Below are 24,267 nucleotides of genomic sequence, written 5' to 3'. Positions count from 1 at the left end.
CATTTTTTTTCATTCCCTTCCACTGATCCTTGGACCAGACAAGTGAGTGCCCTTCACTGAATGCCTTGGGTGAGATGGACTCCAGTGGGAATACTGGAGCAGCAGACCCCACCTGACAGCTCTCCAACTGAGAAATATAAGGACATTTCAACAGGAGATTCTGCTGACATTTTGTCTGAAAAATATTTATATTTTTAAAGAACCCTCTAGAACCATCTACAATCTACTATATTCCATCCCAGGGAAAACCCTTGTATTTATCCTTCCAAAGAACTGGATGTGTGACTTAGTCCGTTTCAACCCATGTATGCAACACGGAGAAGGTGTCCACACTCAACTGGCTGGTTTCACCTCTAGTCCTCCAAAGATAATAACATACTACTTTTGATATCAGTGAGATCTTTACTGAAAATAGGGATGAAAAACGTGAATAAATATTGCTTTGCGGATGAAAAGTCCAATCTTCAAAAATAGATGTGAAGAAAAAGGTGTTGAGAAATCCAAAGATAAACCTAGTCATTTTTGTTATTATTTAATGGAAGGGAAAAACATGTTTCTCCTCCTGACATTTGACTTCAACAACTCCTGAGCTTTGTTGTTCCTTCAGTGTCCTATAGCATCTCCTTCCTTTCTTTACATTGAAATCTCCTGTATTTCCAGTCTCTCCTCATAACCCTCTTACCCTTTCACTCTCCCTCATTTACCCCTTCTTTCCCTTTATTTGACCTAACTACCTCACCACCTACTCGCGGTGTAGAACCTCTCTGCCTCCTCCCCTTTCCCCCTCAGCGCCTCTCTCTCACCATCTTTCCCCTTAGTCCCGGTTATCCCAGAGTTCATTCTGGCCGGCACCACCGTTCCGGCCAAGGGGGAGGAGGACTTCCTTACGCTGGCCGCCACCCGGCTCAGCCGCAGGAAACGTGTCATCGGGGCAGGAGTGGGCGTGGCCATGGTGCTGGTGCTGCTGGTTGCCATCCCCTTATTGGTTCACACCACCAAAGGGGGCGCGTCTGGGGGCGGGAGCACCCATTATGAGATGCTCGGCAGCTGCAAGATGGTGTGCGACTCTTTCACCCCCCCACAGGGAAGCCACGAGCTGACTGCTGTCTCCCCCCAACCCCCAGACTTCACAGGGAGAAGGGGCAAATCTGGGTTTCGTGGGAGCCCTGGACCCCCTGGCCCCCCAGGCCCCAGAGGTCCCCCTGGAGAACCAGGCAAGCCAGGCCCCCCTGGGCCCGCCGGCCCTGGCCCAGGGGGCTACGTCCCCTCCTTCTACAGCCCCAAGATTGCCTTCTATGCAGGCCTCCGTAAACAGCATGAAGGGAGTGAAGTGTTGAGGTTTGACGATGTGGTGACCAATGTGGGGAACTACTATGAACCCAGTACTGGCAAGTTCACCTGCCCCCTGCCTGGCATCTACTTCTTCACCTACCATGTCCTGATGAGGGGCGGAGACGGCACCAGCATGTGGGCCGACCTGAAGAAGAATGGACAGGTGAGTCAGAGAGGAGTCTATTGTTGTGTGTGCGTGTGTATTTGGGGGAATTGGCTGCTCGTACCCGTGTCAGTTTCTCAATAAATGTCACTACAGTTTCCATTCAAAATGGAAGAAAAAAAAGAATTCTAGACAGATGAGCACTCAATTGTTCTTACACTAAAACAGTTCAAAAGTTCTATAATAGTATGAGAACCCCATCTGCCTATGCCTTCTTGAATCACTTCTTCTTCCATTATTCTCTAATGTGTTTCTCCTTGTCATAGGCCTCTCTGAAAAATAGAAAGGGTTATAATGGGTAAATTGTTAGAGTTGTATGCATATGTGTCATCAGTCTCTGTCGGTAAAGCATGGTGCTTGTAATGAATGCCAAGAGTCGTGGGTTCGATTCCCGCTGGGGCTACCCATATGTCAAATGTATTCGCTCATGACTGTCAGTCACTTTGGATAAAAGTGTCATTATTATTAAATTATTAAAGGAAAGGTCTGATTATAGGCAAGATTTAGAGATTTATCAACTTGTTTTCCTAACTAAATATCCAAATACCTTGAAAAAAAACTATTCTGGTAGGAAATTTAACCAGAGGACCTGCATTTTACACAGGTACACGCAGAGAGTATTGTTGTTCAAACATGAAGGCACAGGTAAGAACAGTGGAACTCTTACATATCCCAATCAACTTCAAAGTATGCTAGGCCTAAACGTCCTAAACCCTCAACAGTAACTATTTAGCTATTGCTATTCCAAATGAGGTGGGCCGAGTATTCTATTATTGGTAAGATGTTTGAAGGATGACTTAAGCAAAGCAATCAAGATTAAACATAAAAATGGGAAAGAAGGAATGTTGAAGTAGAGATTATTATGAGAATAAAACAACTCATTCAGCATTTGAATAAGAACAAGTAAGCCCTCACTTAATAGAAGATAAACAAGTTTTACGCTTTGTCAGGTTCCACCTCCTGATTTGGGCAGCAGGAGAGAAAGAGAGAGAATGCCGTGACAGCTAAGCGATCAAGAGGATAACGATCCTCCACATCTCTGTGGAGTGCCGCCAAAACGCAACAGCTGGCTACTGTCCTCTGAGGATCTCCGGCTTTAACATCAATAAATAAACAAGCAAAAAAAAAAAGCCCCAAAAAAGGCTTGAAAGTTGCCCATCTGGAGATGCATGACAAGCTTGAGGGATTAAACCCTGACTCGATGAGGTTCGATTTTGACATGTGTGGTGTGGAACAGAAGAACGACACAGAGGGCTTTACCAGAGAGGAATAGAATTAGACTCATTGTTACCAGCCAAGCCAAATCAGCCTGAGTGTTTGGATGAAACACTGGTGTTTGGTTTCTTTACACATCATTTACAGGCTGTATAGTCAGGCAGCGGTGTGTTACTGAGTCGACCGCGACCCTGATAGCTACTTCTTTTTCATGAAAGATTGGTAGGCATGGACAACTTGAACTATCCGTCATAAAATCTCTGTAAAACTGTCTTCCATGGAAATGCTAGAGTTGAAGATTTCTTACCTTTAGTCTCAAGATTTCTTACACCTTGTCAACTAGTACAAACAACCAGATCTAAGTGTAAGGGATCTGACCTGTCTTCATCAGACAGTTTTCACTGTGTTGAATGTACACAAGTTCTAGAGAATTTGGCAGTACGTCCAACCTGACTGACAACCGCAGACCACATGTGACCACGCCAGCCCAGGACGATCCACTTCTTCACCTGCGGGATTGTCTGAGGGGGTGCTGAGGAGTATTTCTGTCTGTAATAAAGCCCTTTTGTGGGGAAAAACTGATTCTTATTGGCTGGGTCTGACTCCCCAGTGGGTTGACCTGGCTCCCAAGTGGGTGGGCCTATGCCCCTCCCACGTTCACCCATGGCTGCGCCCTTGCCCAGTTATGTAAAATCCATAGATTAGGGCCTAATGCATTTATTTTAATTGACTGATTTCCTCATAAGAACTGTATCTCAGTAAAATCTTTGAAATTGTTGCATGTTGCATTGATATTTGTGTTCAGTATTAATGTTACCTACCCAATTGGTGGTGGAATGGATGAGTTCAGGTCAGGCACATACAGTATTTAAACATTTTATTAGTTACCATTCATTTCACAAGTTTTGTAAATAAAAATGTCTATAATGTTTTCTCCTCGGATCCTGTACCAACTTGGCACTTCTCCCAGCTTCCCCAATGCACCCGTAACACGGGGTATTTATTTGAGCAGGTCTATTATGAGGTAGATTCCGCACTGCCTCCCCAGTCATCAATTTGACAGTGGGTGTATAAAGTACACAGTAAAGAAGACAGGAAAATGCCAGGCATAATTGGCAGACCTGGTTTGTCGTGTGCCGTCACTGAAATTGTCATTCCTGTCCTGTCCCGCTGTTAAATCATTCATGGCCTTTAGATTAGAACCTCTCCCATCCACCTGTGCGTCCCTTCTCACACACACACCTCACACACACACCACACACACACACAAGTGCCCCCCCCCTCCCTCTGGTCTCTTCTGGCTTGTCTATTGGCTTGCCCATTAATTATTTTTTCCATCAACTGAATTATTTAACCTAATTCAGTGCCCATCCCCCCCTTCAGAGGCCCACTCCACTTCGTGGTCCCACTTTGCAGTGAATAGACAAGTGCTCTCGTAGGGGAGCTAACCGATGGGGTCAATTAGAAAACACAACCCTGGGAGAACATCGTATAGCCAAAGCTAGAGACCAACGGATGAATATCAAAGTTACAGCAAGGAGTACCAATATCAATGTCAAAGTTTGGTAGTTGCATTGTGTAGGCATACTGTTTGGATTCTGTCAGAAATTGAAAATTGTGATGTGTCCATTGTGATGTTCCATTTAAGTTGTTGTACCTGTCCTTCTGAGTTTCCTAGTCAAAATGTAGTTGTATGTAATAATTATGTAATAATAATAATGATAACTTTATTTGTACAGCGCTTTTCAATACACGTAAAAGTGCTTCATATCATAAAATAATAAAAGAAAAGTACTAACAAAGCAACAGACCAGAGGATAGAGAATGAAAAAAGATCGCTAATTAAAATCATACATTAAAAGCATCTCTGACAGACCATTCCAAAGTCTAGGGGCCCTAATGGAAAATGCCTGGTCTTTCGTTTTCAAACTAGACTTTGGAATGATCAAAAGTGCCCTGCCCAGAGGATCTCAGGCTGCGTCCTTGCTCATAGTGTCATCTTGTGTCATCTGCAGAGCAGTGAAACTGAATGTTATGATGTCACTAAGGGGAAGCATGTGCAGGGCAAAAAAAGGATGTACGTGTGATTTACATTGACTATAACTCAAAGGGCAGATCTAGGTGTCAACGCCACCCCCAGCTGTGGCGTTGACACAGAGACACGGTTTATCCACGGTAAATCAAAGGGAGGTGGGATTACGACACAACTGGGGGTAGGTAAACGGGAGGCAGGCTGCAGACAAGTGGGGAGACAGAGAGATCAAGGGAGGAGAGAACGATGGATGGATAAACAAAGGAGAGCGGACATACGGGATGAGAGACACACTGCTACAGCGAGGCCAACATGAGAGCACTGGATCAGATCAACATAAAGAAGACAGATGAGGAGGGATGAGATGAAAAGAGGAGGAGCGATGGTGTGAAAGAGAGGGCCAGTGTAAAGTCAGAAAGGTGGAAGAAATTCAAATGATTAAAGACCTTGACAGTCGTAAATCTCTGAATATCTGATATTGCTAGATGGATGATGAATCCTTCACGTGTGCTCCTTGACATATTTTCCAGTGTGTCCAGTGTGTCCAGTGTGTCCAGTGTACCTATTAGACCAGTGTACCAGTGTACCTATTATCTATGGAAGGAAGTTATATTATGTCTGATCACAGCTCACAACTGACAAGCCTGCATACCCTAGTGAGCTGTCAGATCTCCTCTCTCCATGTTGCTTGAGCCACCAACAGATTTTTGTTAAAGTAAGTGACCTTTCCCATAGATCTATAATTTACAACCAATATAGATTTTGCCCTTTGCGATGATGAGCTGGGAGTGGGATTATCATTAATATTTATAGCCGGTATGGAATGCATGGATTGGTCATTTTGGGAGTGTCTAGGCCTGGCCTGTCCCATGTTGGCCCCATATTTATTCTATATAATAGTTTATGATGAGTCCAGTACAGTGTTTAAAGAGCTGCTGCTAAACCATTTAGACCCAACATGACTGCTCAGTAGCATTGTGCTGCCTGTGACACTGTGTCCCCATTACAGGACTGTGGCATTTGGTTTGATTTGACCTATTGGAGAAAGAGACCTGGAGACAGACTGAGCACTAATTAAGCCCAAAACAACATTGGAACCGCGGCCCGCTTCCCACTTCGCACGGCTCAGCCCTTTGCACACCTCACAGAGGACATAGGCTACTGGAGAGCTAGAGGGAGTATTTTTCCATTCAGTTAAACTTTAGGCTATACATATCAATGTAGTTATACCATTCTGATCCAAAACATAGTCATTCACTTCAGAAGGGATCCGGTCCAACATCAACTTAATTAGCTCATTAATTAATGATGCTAGTAGCTAATTTTTGGACAACTGTGTGAAGCGCTAGATCTCATTTAGTGGGCCTGACGTATCCGCTGTCAGGATTAGCGGCTACTAATTACCATCGGTTTCAGTGGAGGTGTTAGTTTAGTACAGCCTTCCAGATACTGTCTGCTACACAGGACTTAATGACTACATTTGTTTTGATGTTACCTTACTTGTCATCCGGAGCTTGTAGAACATACACGTGGTTTGAAACTGCAACAGCAAAGCTTTGGTATAAGTGTATATTCACAACACTTCCTTGGAAATGACATCGCTGCGTTTTATTTTAGGGCACATTTTCCATGCAATGGTTCTTGTCATTCATTTGACTTATGAAAAAAGGTATGTGTTTTTGCACTTGTCCCCCTTGGGGTTTGAACCAACAATCCTTGCATTGCAAGCACCATGCGCTACCAACTGAGCCGCACAGGAGGACACTCATGAGTCCGTACACCACAAATGCAGTTTTGCTGTGTGTTTCTTTCTCCCTCCCTCACGCACTCACTCACACACACTTGTACGCTCGCACACACACACACACACACACACACACACACACACACACACACACACACACACACACACACACACACACACACACACACACACACACACACACACACACACACACACACACACACTATATGTCCATGCATTTCTCTAATCATCACTGGCCTTTATACAGTGCAGACTAATAGGCCTCCCTTCTCTTCCTTTTCAGGTCTTTTGTCTTGTCTTTGTTTTCCTTCTCATTTTGCCTCACACTTCAATAGTTCATCCCAAAGGTTGGGTTTTCTCATTGAGGAGTGTTCAAATGTCAGGATGGGTTTGATAAAGACCATTTTCTTGGTACGGGAGGATATAGAGCATTTAGCCCATAGAGATCATGAACGTGTATATGACGTTGGAAGCATAACATTTGCCAGAATAGAGAGTGAAGGCTAAAAGTATGGCATTAACCCATGACTCATGGTATTATATAATGAGGGAACTAAAGGTAGCCAATGAAGAATATCTCCCCACCATGACAGCTTGATCCCTTTATGGCAGTGGTGTGAGATGTCTTTGGATTGGCTGAACATGTGAAGTAAATGTTTAATCAGTCACGTGATGTTTGCAAGACCCAACCACACTTTTATTTATTTTATTTTATTTCACCTTTATTTAACCAGGTAGGCTAACAAACATACAGTCAATAATACAATATAAAAGGTCTATATACAGTGTGTGCAAATGAGGTAGGATTAGGGAGGTAAGGCAATAAATAGGCCATAGTGGCGAAATAACTACAATAAAGCAATTAAACACGGGAGTGATAGATGTGCAGAAGATGAGTGTGCAAGTAGAGATACTGGGGTGCAAATGAGCAAAATAAATAACAGTATGGGGGATGAGATAGTTGGATGGGCTATTTACAGATGGGCTATGTACACACACATAGATAGCATTGTAATCAGATGATATGTAGGAGAAAACACTGGTTAGCAAGGTCCAAGAAAATGTATGTGCGTGCGCCTGTGTGCGCGCATGCCTATTTGTGTGCATGCATGCTTGTGTCTGCCTTCCTGCCAGCATACGTGTTTGTATTGGTAAATATCGCAAGGATCCCAATATTCATCATGTCCAAATTGTCAATAGAGGGTAGCAAATTACCTGTGACTGACTGTCACTTAACTTAATGTCATTGCTCAATCTGTTGCTGCTTTATAGTTGATGCTCTGCAGGTAGAGTCGTCTGTAGCTGAAACCCCTTTATATCCAATTGAACAGTCTCCACCATTGGTACGTCCCAGCCCAGAGCCAATTAGGGACTTTCTAATCAACGTCTTCACCTTAGGTCCAGAGTGTCATAGCAATATATTAGCATTTAGCATGCCAATTAGGGGTCAGACCCACATGGTTGCTAAAGGGCTTCCACAACCACCACCCTAATGGTAACAGAGCACACCTTAACGCTGACCAGAGAGAGAGAGAGGGAGACAGACAGACAGACAGACAGACAGACAGACAGACAGACAGACAGACAGAGCGCCATAGCATTGCATAAACTGGATATTTCCATCAGTTCTCCCCCCCTCCTCGACCCCTGCCTCTCTGCCCATAGTGGTCCCACAGGTGAGTTTAAGAGACCCCTCTCAATCTTCTCGCTCCGCTCTGAGAGGTCTGTACATCACTGTGAATGAATCCTGTCAGTTTTATTACCAGAGGAGCAGGGCACCACTGAAAAACACCAAAATAACAGAGACTACGCAGACCCCCACCTCCCCAGTCTCATTCTTGCCCCCCTGAAATCGGCTCGCTTGATCAGTTTGTTACCCAATGGGCTCCCTCCCTCCACATACTCCAGCCCCCCTCCAGTTTGGCTCCCCTTACCCGTCTTGTGCTTGGACTGTTAAAGTGGCACGCAGCTGCTCCCTCCTGTGGTCTCGTTCTAAATCTCTCTCACTTACCCTCGTTTTCACCATCCCTCTCCTCTCTTTTCTCTTTACCCCATTCCCTTTTCCCCTGTACTCTCCCAGCTCTCCTTCTCTGCCTTCTGCTCTCCACGGACTCTCTGTCTCCACCTCCCTCTCTCCTCTCTGTGTCTTTAGCTCCTTCCCTTTGTCCATCTCTCTCTATCTCTCTCCCTCTCCTATTTAATGGTGCCCCAATAATGAAAAGTGGAGGCAGTGTTATCCTCCCTGTTGTCCCGCGGGCCCTCGCTCTCCCCAGCAGCAGCTCAAGTCGGCACGGCATTTGGCCAACAGACAGGAATTCACTCCCTTGTCGATATCAATCTCCACTGCAGTTGACAATAATCCCGATTTGCCTTTCTCTCTTTCACACTCCCACTGCTCCCCCTCCTCCCCTTTTAGAGAAAACAAGGTTTCATTTTGATAGTTACTGGGTGAGAGCCCAAACTGAGATTCACTGCTCTGGTTCTCTAATCAGACTGCTCCTGTTCCCTTTGTGTAAATTCTGGTACTGTAACATTTATGGTGGTAGTATTTACAATATGCTCTGTAATTGGTATGCTGTATTTATTTATACAAATAATTATTTTCTCATTGCTGTTTGACCATGCACTTACTTTAGAGTTGAGGGTAACATCATAAATAAGACCCTACATACAAATGCACCTTTGCATGATTCACTATTTCTTCTAAAATAAGTTGAAATTGAAAGACTTTCGTGTTCACAAGAGTATTTGTTTGATTTAGAACTGCACAGGACCAATAAATAAAATATGAACTGAAATGTATATTTTTTTACTTCAAAGAAATGGCCAGGACTAAATTATTCAAAATTCTAAATTGGTTGGAGGGAATCATTTTAATTTAATGTCTTGTGTAAGACACACCTGTGGTAAGTCGCAGGTGCCTACAGGGTAAAAGTAGTCATTTTAACCAGTTTTGAAAGGAAAAACCAGAACATTCCGCTCCATTGCAGTGAAAAGTTGAAATATATTTGACTTCATCAGTACATGTATTCTCATTTTCATACATTGGTTTCACCAACATGGTTTTTAAATGTTACACCATGACGCTTCATTATTGGGCAGAATTGCTGTTGAGCCACTAGGTTATATTAGGAAGTACAATACAACTATACATCAATCATAAACATTACACGTGAAATGTCAGCGACTGAATATATTTTCTGCTGTCTGAGCCTGAAGTAATGTGAAGTAATGTCCCCTATGGCTCTGTGCCAGAAGTCATAAATAACCAGGCCTCCTTATCGCTAGCAAATATAATTCGCTGAATGCCATGTTTAAAGGGTCATTGTAGGGAGGAGGGGTACACACCAGCACTGTCACAGCCCTTGTTATGACCCTTTGAAGGGATACTTTGGTATGTTGGACTTGGGAGTCAGACCAACTCATGTATACCATTTTGATGTCTCTGCATGCAGTTTGAAGGAGGTTGAAGGTAGCATATTGGTAGCTTTGGGATATTCAAATAGACAGAACACTCATGCCATTTGACCTTGAATTCAAAACTGGGCAGTGTCATACGTTAAGTAAAAGCTGGCCAATTGCTCGATAAGATGTTTTACTATTTCATATTTCTTATGAAAAAGATTCTCAGAAACCCTTTATATGTTGTTATTTTTTGTTGTTGCCATTATCGGCCGATACTAATATGGCGATATATCGTCTGATACTATTAATGATATCGCCTGATACTTATTAGACTATATATCGTATGATACCAATATGACCAACAATCATGACATCCCTACTGACTAGCTTTGGTTCGTAGTTGTATTGCTACCACAGTTCTACACAAATGTCCCACCTGTGAACCAGGAATGACCAAGTGCTACCAAGAGAGAATGACAGAAGGATGTGGCAAGGCCCATACCAAACTATAATACTAACCTTAACCCTAAACCACAACAACCCAGTGTAGATTAACATAAGCCGCCTAGCTATACATCTATGGAAAAAGGTTCTCCTGGAAAGGTTCTCCTCCTTGCCCGCCCCTCAAAACACAACTCAGAGAATGTCAGGGGATTAATGCCACTCAACCATGTAGACAGATGTGGGGATTGACAGCAAGTCAGCCTCTCCGTTCTCAATTTTGTTTTACACAAAACCACATCACAGATCCTCCTCACGGGAGTCATTCATTTCTCTCAGAGAACAGGAAGTCTATATAAGATGGCAAAAGATCTTTAAAAGATGCAATTCCTTTATGTGTCTCCAGTCTACCTGAGATACATTAAAAAAATAGACTACTAAAGAAAATACTACTAGTCCAGCAGCTTTTATAGACAACAGTGTGTGTAGCCAGGCATGGATTTTTATTCTGACCTCCCGCCACTGTTTCAGGAGACCGTCTGACCGCAGTAGCCTATTCTGTGGCCCCATTTATTGTGATTGTATGGAGTTATTGAGGAGTGGGAGCCATTAAGGAGGGAGCTGCCATGGCTGTTCGACTACCAATTACCGAGCCCTGTAGCCTCTGGAGTTTGGGGGGAGGGGGGGGGGGGGGGGTTGTTGGAGGGGGTCCCGGGAGACCTGGCACAGCAGCGCGCCGTTAATCAATCCAATTTAGACCGGACAGGGACACGCTTAGCCGCCGCTCCCGCCAACACTGCCATGGCAGGGGAAGAATCCGCAAGCGTGACCTGCATCTCATTCTGGGGAAAGGACAAAAAAAGATGGATAGATGGGTCCAGAATGAAGAGATAGTGAGGGGCTGCGGACGGAGGGAGGATGATGGAGGGGGTGTTAGGCGGAGAGGGAGAGACAGAACAATTAATGGAGTGATGTGAGTTGAATTAAAAACAACAAAGGGAACGGATCGATTCATGTGAGTCTTTGGGAAGAAGAAAAAAGGCCCATGCAACAAGCTGTACATGGAAAGAGATATTCTGGCCTTTAAGAATATGGGAACATTTCCTGAGTAGCCTAATCAGTTAAATTGATGATATGTGCAAAAAAAAATGTGTTATTGCCAACCGGGTTGTGGAGAAATGGTTAGTTTCATTTGATATGTCTAACCGATCATAGGGGACAGGGACTAGGTGACAGGTTGAGATGATGGAACATATCCTCAGCCAGGCCTAGGTCCTGGGAGAGAGACAAGGATGGAGTGAGGGTATCAGATTTGCATTAATTAATATAGATGCGCTAGTGTGTTTAATTTTTCCACGATTAAATGGATCCCATGCTTGAGCAGTTGGCTATTTATCTGGTGATGTTACTATTCATTATATGCAGCTTTAGTAATTAGGGCTACAAACAGACAATTAAGAAATGGCACGACTTAAGATGTAGTGCAACTCATTATAGGCCATTTGTGTACACAAAATGTGTATACCATGAGCAGTGTCTTTTCCTATGTTTTACCATGTATAATGAATATAAATGGAATATACTTGTATAATTGTTTGAGGCATACATATAAATGCATGACTGGTGAGAGTTTGTAAAATACTTCATTATTAAATAGGAAAGCAAAGATCAGTTAAAACCATGTTCTAATCACATTAAGCTGGTTTCTATATTATGACTATGAGGAACATTGAGATTGATGCTCTGTTGAAGCATGTCTACCCTGACCCCAACTAAACCATCTAGGAGGCGCTCTCTATCATTCTTCCACTGCAATAGGTGCTGGACATCCCGATAAATCGATAGTGTGAGGTTGTGTTCTCAATGAAGGCTCTGGGTCAAAGGTCAATACACAGCTCTTCTATTTAGAGCAATACATTGGACAGGAAGGCCTCTGTACCGATGACATTATACAAAGACCCCAGAGTGAAGGAGGAAAAAACAGAGAGAAAAGAGAATGAGAGAGAGAAAAGAGAATGAGATGAGAAATGTGAGGAGAGAGAGAGAGGGATGGAGAGATAAAAGATGGATAGAGGGAAGATTGGAGGAGGGAAGCTGAGAAGAAGAGAGAGGTAAAAATAAGAAATAGAGACAGAGGGGAAATACCCATATTCCTTCTTTTGGGCCATTAGTAGTGAATATTTATGATTTACAGTATGTGTATGTGTGTTGGGGAGATGTTGGGTGTTGGGTCTTGGAAGGGTAGTTGTAAATTAACACATAGGGATGAGCCATAATCCGCCCATATTCCCCCGTGTCCTTCTCATCCCAGTAATGAACATTTAGATGACCATGACGACCAAGGCTCAACCTCAGGCCATGATTACATTACAGACATGAGGCTAATGTACCACAGAGAGGAGAATTAGAGTGGTTGCTCAGTGGAAGAGATGGGTCCGGGCCAGTGGGCAAGGTTGTCTGTGGTGGGGTGGTGTATGAGGAAGCAGGGACAACAGGAAGGGTTACACGGGGGCGTGGGAGTGCAAGAGTCTCCATGTTTACATTTTAGTCATTAGCAGACACTCTTATCCAGAGTGACTTACAGTTTGTGCATTCATTGCTCTAGGTGAGACAACCACATATCACAGTCATAGTAATACATTTTTCCTCAATAAGGAAATGATCAGCAAAGTCAGTGCTCGTAGGAGAAGATGAGTGCAAGGAAATGGGTGTGGAATGGGATAAGACTGAGATGTCTTATTTAAGATACTCTTTGAAGATGTAGGGTTTCAGATGGTTTTGGAAGAGGGGCAGGTACTCAGCTGTCCTAGCATCACGAGGAAGCTGGTTCCAAACATAGAATAAGGAATTAGAATACTAGAATGGACATGAACCTTCTTGTAATGGGATAAAGTTCAGCCCTTTTGATAGGTGAGTTGGTCAAACATGGTTTGCCAGTACTGTATTAATGAATTTGAAGTATTTATCTGCACTGTGTATTTGTTAGCTAACTAGCATGACAGTTTAAGAGGATATTTCAAATTAACCGCCAATATGCCAGCATTCTAATCAAACAATGCAGTGAATCCACAGCCATACACTGACTGAATTCAGTTGATGATAGGACTTAGACAAGTTGTAAATGCAACAAGTACTGACATTTTCCAAGAAAAACAATTTGTACATTCTGTTTATATATATTTTAGAGGCTATTTACACAGAAACGTATATAAACTGTATTTATAATTATGTGACAATATAATAATTATATTACACAGTCTCTGATATATCGCATGCCTTACTTTTATTTTATTACATAAGTAAAATGCCCCATTTTGGAACTTTGAAGGTTCATCCCACATAACAAATACCACAGTGCCCCTGCACACGGACTCTGTACCGGTACCCCCTGTATATAGTCTCCACATTGACTCTGTACCGGTACCTCCTGTATATAGTCTCCACACAGACTCTGTACCGGTACCCCCTGTATATAGTCTCCACACGGACTCTGTACCGGTACCTCCTGTATATAGTCTCCACATTGACTCTGTACCGGTACCCCCTGTATATAGTCTCCACATTGACTCTGTACCGGTACCTCCTGTATATAGTCTCCACACGGACTCTGTACCGGTACCTCCTGTATATAGTCTCCACATTGACTCTGTACCGGTACCCCTGTATATAGTCTCCACATTGACTCTGTACCGGTACCCCCTGTATACAGCCTCCACATTGACTCTGTACCGGTACCCCCTGTATATAGCCTCCACATTGACTCTGTACCGTTACCCCCTGTATAAAGCCTCCACATTGACTCTGTACCGGTACCCCTGTATATAGTCTCCACATGGACTCTGTACCGGTACCCCCTGTATATAACCTCCACATTGACTCTGTACCGGTACCCCTGTATATAGCCTCCACATTGACTCTGTACCGGTACCCCCTGTATATAGCCTCCACATTGACTCTGTACCGGTACCCCCTGTATATAGCCTCCACATTGACTCTGTACTGGTACCCCCTGTATATAGCCTCCACATTGACTCTGTACCGGTACCCCCTGTATATCGCCTCGCTATTGTTATTTTACCGCTGCTCTTTCATTATTTCTTACTTTTATTTCTTACTTTTTTAGCTATTTTCTAGTGGTGTAACGGACCTTAGTTGATCTGTGAGGATTACCCCCCACGGGTTCGGCACGCATATGAACCGCAGATCATTTGCAAAGTTTAACCATCATAGTGTGAAATACAGTTTTACTGTCGCTGTTACTTTTTAAAGTAATAATTCCCTAAATATCGATGCAGAGTTGCAGTGAAAAGATAAAGACAAGACTATGCTGTGTTTTACTCTGAAGCCTGAAGGTTGATTTGATTGTTTTTTTTAAAGCAGTTGTGTGTACTGTTCACGTGAACGAGGCATGTTGAATCACAACGAATCACTCACGGATGCTCACATTGCAAAAAGCAAAGAAGAAATAAGAGCAGTGACAGCCATGGCTAGCGGAGGAGCTGAAGAACTGGAAAAGCCACCCGCTTCATTCAAGTCTCATGTATGGGAGCATGTTGGCTTCCCTGTCAAATATGATGTTGGAAGAAGGGTGGTGGACAACACCATTACGGTGTGTAGGCATTGTGCCACAAGAAAGCCGTATGATCATGGGAATACATTGAGCATAGCCACATATTTATAGCGTCATCACCCTGGTGTTTCAGTGACGGGAGCCAACTCAGCCAAGAGACAACTTCTCACCGCGCCATTTAAGCCCTTTGCTGCAGAATCAGACCGTACTAAAGCCATCACCAAATCTATTGGGATGTTTATCACTGCAGATATGAGACCATACTCTGTTGTGGAAAACAAAGGGTTTCAAAATATGGTGAAAGTACTTGAGCCACGCTACGAAATCCCCTCACACACCCACTTCAGTATGAAGATCATGCCAGTCATCTTAATGGACAGGAAAATATCAACATTGTCACCGAATTATCCAAGGCATCCTCTGTTTCCCTCACCACATACAGGTGGACCTCCAGGGCAACGGAAAGCTACGTGACTGTGACTGTTCACAACACCACAGAGGAATGGACCTCCAGGGTAAGGAAAGCTACGTGACTGTGACTGCTCACTACACCACAGAGGAGTGGACCTCCAGGGTAACAGAAAGCTACGTGACTGTGACTGCTCACTACACCACAGAGGAGTGGACCTCCAGGGTAAGGAAAGCTACGTGACTGTGACTGCTCACTACACCACAGAGGAGTGGACCTCCAGGGTAACAGAAAGCTACGTGACTGTGACTGCTCACTACACCACAGAGGAGTGGACCTCCAGGGTAACAGAAAGCTACGTGACTGTGACTGCTCACTACACCACAGAGGAGTGGACCTCCAGGGTAACAGAAAACTACGTGACTGTGACTGCTCACTACACCACAGAGGAGTGGACCTCCAGGGTAACAGAAAGCTACGTGACTGTGACTGCTCACTACACCACAGAGGAGTGGACCTCCAGGGTAAGGAAAGCTACGTGACTGTGACTGCTCACTACACCACAGAGGAGTGGACCTCCAGGGTAACAGAAAGCTACGTGACTGTGACTGCTCACTACACCACAGAGGAGTGGGAGATACGAAGTCCGATGCTACAGACACGCCCCATCAATGAGAGTCACACAGGCACAAATCTGGCGCAAGTACTGCTCGGAGCAATAGCAGAGTGGAAGCTAGAAAGGCCCGATAGCAATATCCCAATCACCACAGATAATGCCAGGTAAATGCCGTGTTAGAAGATGGACTGGGGCCACAGATAGCTTGCTTTGAACATGTGATCAATTTAGCATCCCAAAGGGGAATCTCAGTGAACCAGATGGACCGCCTCCTTTGAAGGCCACTCATATGCTTAAAACCTCTCTGGGATAGCGTCGCAGGGCGCCAAATTCAAACAACAGAACTCTCATAATTAAAATTCCTCAAACATACAAGTATTACACACCATTTTAAAGATAAACTTCTTGTTAATCCAGCCACAGTGTCTGATTTCAAAAAGGCTTTAGGGCGAAAGCATACCATGCGATTATGTTAGGTCAGCGCTTAGTCACAAAAAAACCTACAGCCATTTTCCAGCCAAAGAGAGGAGTCACAAAAAGCAGAAATAGAGATAAAATGAATCACTAACCTTTGATGATCTTCATCAGATGGCACTCAGAGGACTTCATGTTACACAATACATGTATGTTTTGTTCGATAAAGTTCATATTTATATCCAAAAATCTCAGTTTACATTGGCGCGTTATGTTCAGTAATGTTTTGCCTCCAAAACATCCGGTGAATTTGCAGAGAGCCACATCAATTTACAGAAATACTCATCATAAACATTGATGAAAGATACAAGTTTTATACATAGGATTAAAGATAAACTTCTCCTTAATGCAACCGCTGTGTCAGATTTTTAAAAAGCTTTACGGCGAAAGCACACCATGCGATAATCTGAGTACAGCGCTCAGCCACCAAAACAAGCCATACAGATACCCGCCAAGTTGTAGAGTCAACAAAAGTCAGAAATAGCTTTATAAACATTCACTTACCTTTGATGATCTTCATCGGAATGCACTAGCAGGAATCCCAGTTCCACAAAAAAATGTTAGTTTTGTTCGATAAAGTCCATCTCTATGTTCAAATACCTCCTTTTTGTTTGCGCGTTTAGTTCACTAATCCCAATGCACAAAGAGCGGGCACTAAGTCCAGACGAAAAGACAAAAAAGTTCCATTAAAGTTCGTAGAAACATGTCAAACAATGTATATAATCAATCTTTAGGATGTTTTTATCATAAATCTTCAATAATATTCCAACCGGACAATTCCGTTGTCAATAGAAAGGAAAGAGAACGACCGCGCGCTCAAGGCCACGTGCGAGACACAACTAATGGCTTTCAGGCTGACCACTTGTTGAAACAGCTCTTATTTGCTCCCCTTTCACAATAGAAGCCTGAAACAACTTTCTAAAGACTGTTGACATCTACTGGAAGCCTTAGGAAGTGCAATCTGACCCCATTTACATTGGATAGGCAATCACTTGAAAAACTACAAACCTCAGATTTCCCACTTCCTGGTTGGATTTTTCTCAGGTTTTCGCCTGAGGAGGAGCAGGCAGCTCCACTCACAAGGCTGCCAGTACGTCTCCTCAGTCCGGTGAGACCTGTTCCGGCTCCACGTGATGATCCATGGCACGAAGCCTCCAGTGATGATCCATGGCCCGAAGCCTCCAGTGATGATCCATGGCACGAAGCCTCCAGTGATGATCCATGGCACGAAGCCTCCAGTGATGATCCATGGCACGAAGCCTCCAGTGATGATCCATGGGCCGCCACCAAAGCGAAGGGATCTGCGGGCGGAGGGGGGTCTACGTCCCGCACCGGCGCCGCCGCCGTGAAGAGATGCCCACCCGGACTCTCCCCTTTAGAGTCAGGTTTTGCGGCCGGAGTCCGCACCTTTGGGGGGGCATAGAGAGGTTTTTATTCTCTATTTTGGTTAGGCCAGGGTATGACTAGGGTGGGCATTCTAGTTTCTTTATTTCTATGTTTTCTATTTCTTCGTTTTTGGTCGAGTGTGGTTCCCAATCAGAGGCAGCTGTCTATCGTACTTAGGCAGCCTTTTTCCCACCTGTGTTTTGTGGGTAGTTGTTTTCTGTATAGTTTATTTGCCTTACAGAACTGTTCGTCTTTCACGTTGTTATTTTGTTCGAGTGTTTTGATAAATAAAAATCATGAACACTTACCACGCTGCGCTTTGGTCCTGCCTTCCGACGACAGGCGTAACAGCTAAAGATGTCAAGGCTGCCTTTAGACAGGACCTGAACCCCAGATAACCCCCTAGTGTACAGGACTACCTTCATAGATCTACTGCACTGGATCCAAGGTTCAAGTCCCTGTCTCACCTAGACCCTGCCCTACATCGGAGGACATACAGTGATCTCACCACTGACATTGAGGCCACTGAAGAGGTAAACAAATAAACATAAGTGAATTACTTAAATAATAAATACACTACAGTCTAATCTAAGTCTAATCTAAGTCTATGCTATTGCTGTTAGAATCATAATTTTTGATTAGACGTTTTCCAACACCATCAAAGAGGAGGTGGCATCCTACAAGGCAGCAAGCGACATTCCAGTGGATGGTGATCCACTAACATGGTGGAACGCAATGAGTGTAAATACCCTCACATTGCCATGATGGCAAGATGCTACCACGGCAGGGGACATAGTGACTGTAAAGAGGTCTTCCCTCTCCCCAGACAATGTAGACATCATCTTTTTGAAAAATAAGTTATAAGCTCAGGTCTGCTTTGATTCTTTCTTTAAAAAAAAAATTCTATTGATGATGAAGACACAAGCTATTTTTACATTCACTATTGTTCAAAGGAAGAAGGTGTCATGCCTCATATTGCACTTTAATTTAACTATTGCCTATTGAATATATATATATTTTTAAATGTTATTTAAACATTGAAAAGTTCCTTGTTTTAAGTGTTCTTTAAGTAATAAATGGAAAGCAAAGTTTAACTTGTCTCCCTTCTTTTTTTTTTGCTGATCTGAAAAATGATCCAATCCGTGACTCCAAACCGTTTTGTGATCCGTTGCACCACTAGTATTTTCTTAAAACTGCATTGTTGGTTAAGGGCTTGTAAGTAAGCATTTCACTGTAAGGTCTACACCTGTTGTATTCGGTGCATGTGACAAATAAAATGTGATTTGATTTGATTTGAGTTTACTATAGAATACTACAGTACTTACTATATAATTATGTAGTAAACTGTAGTATACTGTAGGATACTGTATGACACACTGTAGTAAACCTCAATCGTGTGTAGTACTTTGTATAGAATTTTGTAGTATTCTATACTAAACACTACAGTATTAGCAACACAAAAAAACACAAGTAAATACTACAGAATTGTCCACAAGAACCCAAAAACATTTCAACTATAGTAAATACTACAGTATTTAATTTGCATATACACTGTGCGTTCCCCTCCCGCATATCCCAATTTGTGCCACCCGTAAGTGAGAAACCTAAACCCAAGTATAGACAATATATTTTGTTCCCTACAGGTTACCTACCTACAGGTTATGGAAAATGTCATATTTTAGTATTTCTCCAGTAGGTATCCTCAAGGAGAAAGCCCCCCACTTCATTGTCAAAGATAATAATACACAAACACTTTAGTAAATACTACAGTAGTGTCCCCCCAAAAACACTACAGTAAATACTACAGTATACTACAGCTTGCACAAACTCGACAGTAAATTCTACAGTATACCATACTACAGTCCGCAAAACACTTCAGTAAATACTAGTCTGCAAAAACACTACAGTAATTACTATAGTATGTACTACTATTTTTTTACTACAGTATTTATACTATAGTAAACTGTAAATACTACAGTAAGGTATGCAAAAACACTACAGTATTCCTACCATAGTATACACAATAGTATTTTTTCATGTGGGATGACATAGCCCCTCTAGTTATTTAATAGGATCTCTATGGTTCCACCATTGGGGTGCCAGGATAGAGAAGAGCTTTGACTGGACTGAGCAGGAGCTGACCTCCTGTAGGGATGGGACAGCCAAGAGACCAGAAATAGCACAACGGGGTGCTTGGGTTGGGATGTAGGGTTTGAGCATAGCCTGAAGTTGGGGATGGGTAGTTCCCCTTGCTGCTCAGTAGGCAAGCACCATGGTCTGGTAGTGGATGCGAGCTTCAACTGGAAGCCAGTGGAGTGTACGGAGGAGCGGGGTGACATGAGAGAACTTGGGAAGGTTGAACACCAGACGGGCTGCTACATTCTGTATAAGTTGCAGGTGTTTGATGGCACAAGTGGGGAGCCCAGACAACAAAGAGTTGCAATAGTGCAGATGGGAGAATACAAATCAAATCAAATCAAATCAAATTTATTTGTATAGCCCTTCGTACATCAGCTGATATCTCAAAGTGCTGTACAGAAACCCAGCCTAAAACCCCAAACAGCAAGCAATGCAGGTGTAGAAGCACGGTGGCAAGGAAAAACTCCCTAGAAAGGCCAAAACCTAGGAAGAAACCTAGAGAGGAACCAGGCTATGTGGGGTGGCCAGTCCTCTTCTGGCTGTGCCGGGTGGAGATTATAACAGAACATGGTCAAGATGTTCAAATGTTCATAAATGACCAGCATGGTCGAATAATAATAAGGCAGAAAAGTTGAAACTGGAGCAGCAGCACAGTCAGGTGGACTGGGGACAGCAAGGAGTCATCATCAGGTATTCCTGGGGCATGGTCCTAGGGCTCAGGTCCTCCGAGAGAGAGAAAGAAAGAGAGAATTAGAGAGAGCATATGTGGGATGGCCAGTCCTCTTCTGGCTGTGCCAGGTGGAGATTATAACAGAACATGGCCAAGATGTTCAAATGTTCATGGATTAGGACATGTGCTGCTTCCTATGTGAAGAATGTACTCAACGGATGTTGTAGAGCATAAACCTGCAGGAGTGAGTCACTGCTTTGAAGTTTGCAGAGAATGACATGGTGTTGTCCACGATCATGCCAAGGTTCTTTGTACTCTGTGAGGGTGACACTGTGGAGTTGTCGACAGTGATGGAGAGGTCTTGAGCGGGCAGGACTTCCCCGAGAGGAAGAGCAGCTCTGTCTTGTCGAGGTTGAGCTTGGAGTGGTGGGCTGACATTCAAGCTAAGATATCTGCCAGACACACAGAGATGCATGTCGCCACCTGTGTGTCAGAAGGGAGAATGAGAAAAGTAGTTGAGTGTCATCTACATAGGAATGATAGGAAAGATCATCAGAGGATATGCCGGACCTGAGTGACTTGGTGCATAGAGAAAAGAAGAAAGGGCCTAGAACCGAGCCCTGGGGGACACCAGCAGAGCACCCTGCCAGGTAGGATGCCATCCAGGAGTGTGCAGAGCCTGAGACGCCCAGCCCTGACAGGGTGGAGAAGAGGATCTGATTGTTCACGGTGTCAAAGGCAGTGGATAGATCTAGGAGGATGAGAAGAGAGGAGAGTGAGTCAGCTTTGGCAGAGCAGAGAGCCTTCGTGACACAGAAGAGAGCAGTCTCAGTTGAGTGAACCGTCTTGAAGCCTGACTGGTTAGGGTCAGGAAGATCATTCTGGGAGAGATAACGAGAGAGTTGGTCAGAGACGCACGCTCAAGTGTTTGGAGAAAAAAAGAAGGGATACCGGTCTGTAGTTTTGACATCAGAGTGGTTGAATGTTGGTTTCTTGAGGAGGAGAGCGACTCTGGCCATCTTGAAGTCAGAGGGGACGGAACCAGTGGTCAGGGATGAGTTGATGAGGAAAGTGAGGAATGGGAAGTCTCCATAGATAGTCTAGAGAAGGGAAGAGAGGATGGGGTTGAGTGGGCAGGTTGCCGGGTGACTGGACATCAATAGTCACAGGATTAAAACTGGAGAATGAGTGGAGAAAGAGGTCAAGGCATATGGTAGTTCTGTGTGAGGAGTGGACTTTTTTTCAAAGTGGTTGACAAATTCGTCAGAGAGGGAGTAGGGAGGGGGAGGAGGTGGAGGATTAAGGAAGGAGGAGAAGGTGGAAAGGAGTTTCCCAGGGTTGGAAGCAGAGGCTTGAAATTTAGAGTGATAGAAAGTGGCTTTAGCAGTGGATACAGAAGAAAAGAAGGTAGAGAGGAGGAAGTGGAAGGATGATAGGTTCGCCAGTGTTTAGTTTTCCTCCATTTTTGTCCAACAGCCACAGCCTTGTTCTGTGGGCATGCAGTGAGTCACTCATTCACAGAGCTGGACGGGAGGGTCAAGCCGACTGGCAGAAAAGGGAACAGTTAGAGTCAAAGGAGGGAGAGTAGGCTCGAGGAGGCAAAGTTAGGAGAAAGGAGGGAGAAGGATTTAGCAGGAAGAGATGATAGGATAGATAAGGAGAGAATAGTGGGAGAGAGAGAGAATATTGTGATGGCACATCACATGGGTAGGAGCTGAGCGGGTAAGGTTGGAGGAGAGAAGGAGAGAAAAAGAAACAAAGTAGTGATCAGAGATCTGAAGGGGGGGTTGCAGTGAGATCAGTAGGCGAACAGCTTCTACTAAAGAGTAGGTCAAGCGTATTGCCTGCCTTGCGAGTGGGAGGGGACTGAGAAAGTGTGATGTCAAAAGAGGCAAGGAGGGGAAAGAAAGAGGTGGAAAGAAATTAGATGAAGTCAGGAGTCAGGAGGTTGAAGTTTCCCAGTACGATGAGTGGTGAGTCATCATCGGAAAATTAGCTTAACTTATAAAGTGTCAAGCTCATTGAAGAACTCTCCAAGGGTACCTGGTGTGCGATAGATGACAACAATGCTAAGCTTGAGTGGACAAGTGACAGTGACAGCATGTAATTCAAGTGAAGAGATGGACAGATGAGAGAGGGGGAAAAGATACAAATCTACATTTAGGAAAAATGAGTAGCCCTGTGCCAACACCAAAAGGACCAGATGCTCTAGGACTATGAGAGAACACATAGTGAGATGAGGAGAGAGCAGCTGGAGAAGCAGTGTTCTCTTGGCATAGGCTGAGATATTACATTATATAGTACTGTATATGTATAAACACATCACAGCCAAATGAATTAGATCTTGTCTTTGGATTAAATACATGCAATTAGATGATGTGCTTTCCATGTCTGTATTATTTATCCACTAACACTCTACTTAGTCACTTTCTCCAACCTACCACCCCACCCCACCCCACCCCCCTTCTCTGTCTCTTTCTCTCTCTTTGTCCCTCTCTGTCTCGCCATCTCTCTCTCTCTTTCTCTCTTTGTTCCTCTCTCTCTCTCAGGTGAGGGCCAGTGCCATAGCCCAGGATGCTGATCTGAACTATGACTATGCCTCCAACAGTGTCATCCTGCACCTGGACGTGGGGGACGAAGTGTGTGTGCAGCTCGATGGGGGCAAAGTCCACGGAGGAAACACCAACAAATACAGCACCTTCTCTGGCTTCCTCATCTACCCTGACTGATGGCATTCATGCGTTACACACATACACACACAAACATACACAAAACACACAAAACAAATAATCTCCCAGGCAAACATATACAGCACCTTCTTCAGGATTCTCATCCAACCTGATTCTCTAAACCTCTCTCTCTCTCTCTCTCTCTCTCTCTCTCTCTCTCTCTCTCTCTCTCTCTCTCTCTCTCTCTCTGTTGCTAAACACACACATTATTTAAAGAAACAGATGCAGTGGGAAAAGGAAAATGTATATTTGCTCTGTGTTTTTTATGTCTATAAAAGTTTGGATAGTGGCCAAAACATAACATTCCAAACCAAGTGCAGTTAGAAGGCATCTAATGTGCAAGTGTGTATATAGAAATGTTAATTTAATATAAACATCCATTCGTTTGTCGTGCTGCAGCACCCTTACTTCCCACGGCTATGGGTCCGCGGAGGTACTGCAGGGGTCCGTTCGCCTGCAGGTCTAAAGAAAGTATATATTTTACATTTCTTTTTTTAATTTTTATTAATATTACTGTGTTGTGTAATTCTCATGATATCCCTGAATCACAGATATTTAAATTAAACTAGCATGTAAGTATGTGGTGATAAACAAGAATTATGTCAAGACAAAAAAATATATCATCTTGATATTGTGTATATTCTTAAAGTTTCATACACTCCCCTCCAAATGTATGTGGACAGTGAAGGATGTTTTGTTAAATCCAGCATTTTAGATTTGAGATAGAATGTTGAGATAGAATGTTGAGATAGAATGTTGAGATAGAATGTTGAGATAGAATGTTGAGATAGAATGTTTCATGTAAGGCGACAGTGCAGAACGCCGCCTTTTATTTTAGGCTATTTTCATACATATCCGTTTTACCGTTTAGAAATCAAAGCACTTTATGTATCAAATCACTTTATTTATCCATTTGAATAA

General features: G+C 43.6%; 1 protein-coding gene across 1 annotated transcript; it reads left to right on the top strand.

The window, feature by feature from the left end:
- The first annotated feature begins 949 nt into the window (after window positions 1–949).
- LOC139369817 (complement component 1, q subcomponent-like 4b) lies at window positions 950–23,346 on the top strand. Its single transcript, XM_071109091.1, has 2 exons — window positions 950–1,495; window positions 23,167–23,346. Exons 1-2 carry the CDS (start codon window positions 950–952, stop codon window positions 23,344–23,346), a joined length of 726 nt encoding a protein of 241 aa, XP_070965192.1.
- The last annotated feature ends 921 nt before the right edge of the window (window positions 23,347–24,267 follow it).

Source organism: Oncorhynchus clarkii, chromosome 17 (assembly GCF_045791955.1).
Source record: "Oncorhynchus clarkii lewisi isolate Uvic-CL-2024 chromosome 17, UVic_Ocla_1.0, whole genome shotgun sequence".
NCBI lineage: Eukaryota > Metazoa > Chordata > Actinopteri > Salmoniformes > Salmonidae > Oncorhynchus > Oncorhynchus clarkii.
The sequence above is the reverse complement of the archived record's forward strand: the minus strand, read 5'-3'. Positions and strand labels throughout refer to the sequence as shown.